At 38.7% G+C, this 1,402-nt stretch overlaps 3 protein-coding genes across 15 annotated transcripts in view; 1 reads left to right on the top strand and 2 right to left on the bottom strand.

Moving 5' to 3' along the window:
* Window positions 1–1,402, bottom strand: part of LOC126384375 (zinc finger protein 184-like) — a 127,888-nt gene that overhangs the window by 65,243 nt on the left and 61,243 nt on the right. The gene's annotated exons all lie outside the window — the stretch shown is intronic.
* Window positions 1–1,402, bottom strand: part of LOC126384384 (zinc finger protein 665-like) — a 197,254-nt gene that overhangs the window by 170,801 nt on the left and 25,051 nt on the right. The window contains exon 1 of one of the 6 annotated variants that reach the window (XM_050035426.1): window positions 33–470. The exons of 1 other annotated variant lie outside the window; for it this stretch is intronic. In XM_050035426.1, the coding sequence (XP_049891383.1) occupies window positions 33–225 (193 nt within the window). In that variant the 5' untranslated portion in view covers window positions 226–470. Of the gene's footprint in view, window positions 1–32; window positions 471–1,402 lie in introns of those variants that run through there. 4 more of the 6 variants (XM_050035425.1, XM_050035430.1, XM_050035428.1 and 1 more) reach the window with 4 other exon arrangements.
* Window positions 1–1,402, top strand: part of LOC126384388 (zinc finger protein 835-like) — a 108,363-nt gene that overhangs the window by 98,405 nt on the left and 8,556 nt on the right. The window contains exon 1 of one of the 7 annotated variants that reach the window (XM_050035441.1): window positions 669–839. The exons of the other annotated variants lie outside the window; for them this stretch is intronic. Within the exon in view, the coding sequence (XP_049891398.1) occupies window positions 770–839 (70 nt within the window). The 5' untranslated portion in view covers window positions 669–769. Of the gene's footprint in view, window positions 1–668; window positions 840–1,402 lie in introns of those variants that run through there. 7 annotated transcript variants of the gene reach the window in all.

Below are 1,402 nucleotides of genomic sequence, written 5' to 3'. Positions count from 1 at the left end.
TGTTTATAACCACAGAAGAAGAAGACACTAACCTGCTCTGTGTAACCTGAGCTGAGGGTTGTAAACAGCGTCCAGTAGTTTCCGTTGTCGCTCGTTCTCCTCTTTTGAGCGACAAAGTTGCTCCTCGTACTCTGCTATCGTTCTTTCAAACAGCCCAAATATCTCTTCAGCAGCCGCAGTTAGTCGCTGCTTCACCAACGCTCTCAGCATTTGGACTTTACACATCTTCACACTCTGATAACAGACTTCCGCTAACAGCTAGCACGCCAGGCTAACTCCAGGAGCTGTGTCGTCGGCGTGAAAACACACAGAGGATCGGTCAGAGCTCTCTCACACACACTTCTTTACCAACAACAAACACACTCCGCTGATCTTGCTTACGACCGAGAGATAACAAAGGAACTTCCGGTTCCGCTGTAACTTCGGCAGAGGGTTTAAAGCTTCCAGTACTACAGACCTTCACAATAATACTCAGCGCTTTTTACAACACAGTGTTTGTTATTTTAACTGCATTTATCAATCAATAAAATTTAACTTCCCCCACTTCCTTTTATTTTATATTATCAGTAGTATTATCATCATCATTTTGTTAATTTATTATTAACTCTGTCAGGCAGTGGAAAGGAAAGGACACTCTTAATTTGAAACGTCTCCACGGAAGTGAGAGTGTGACCGTGATTAGCAGTGTTAGCAGAGTGAACCATTAGCTGGATCTAAAGAACGGCACAAAAACAAACCGTCAGAGTTTAGTTCAATAACCGGAGCAGAGATGGACCCACACCGGAAGCTAGTGCCTGACGTCACGGACGAGGCTTTAAACACGCGAAGAAGAAGAAGAGGTTAGTTTTCTCTGCTGAGCTCTGCTGCTAACGATGCTAAGCTAACGTTAGCTGGTTTTCAGGTTGTGTCTTGAACAGACGCTTTTATTTTTTATCGTGAAGGTTCACACCTGAGCCCAGAGTAGGAAGCTAACGTTAGCTTAGCATGTCAGCTCGGCTGTTTACTGCTGTCTGTTAGCAAGGAGCTAGCTCACCTTTAACCCCCGTGTCACCATGGTAACCTGAGTCACAGCAGCGCTCAAACTGGAATTGATTATTGATTGATTGGTGGATGAAAATGTTTCAGCTTTACAGATCCAAAAATGTTCTATTTATTTATATGTACTAATAAATCTATAAAAATAAAGTAATCTATAAATAAAAGCAGCTGTTTAATGACCTCAGTTTGAGAAGTTGTAATTTTAGCAAATAAATGATGAAAATTTCAAAAAATTATAAAATAGAAATATGAATTGTAATCATTTATATAAATATAACAAAGATATCTAAATATATACATATATATGTATATATATATATATATGTATATATATATATACATATATATGTATATATATATATAT

Source organism: Epinephelus moara, chromosome 22, assembly GCF_006386435.1.
Source record: "Epinephelus moara isolate mb chromosome 22, YSFRI_EMoa_1.0, whole genome shotgun sequence".
NCBI classification, from domain to species: Eukaryota; Metazoa; Chordata; class Actinopteri; order Perciformes; family Serranidae; genus Epinephelus; species Epinephelus moara.
The sequence above is the reverse complement of the archived record's forward strand: the minus strand, read 5'-3'. Positions and strand labels throughout refer to the sequence as shown.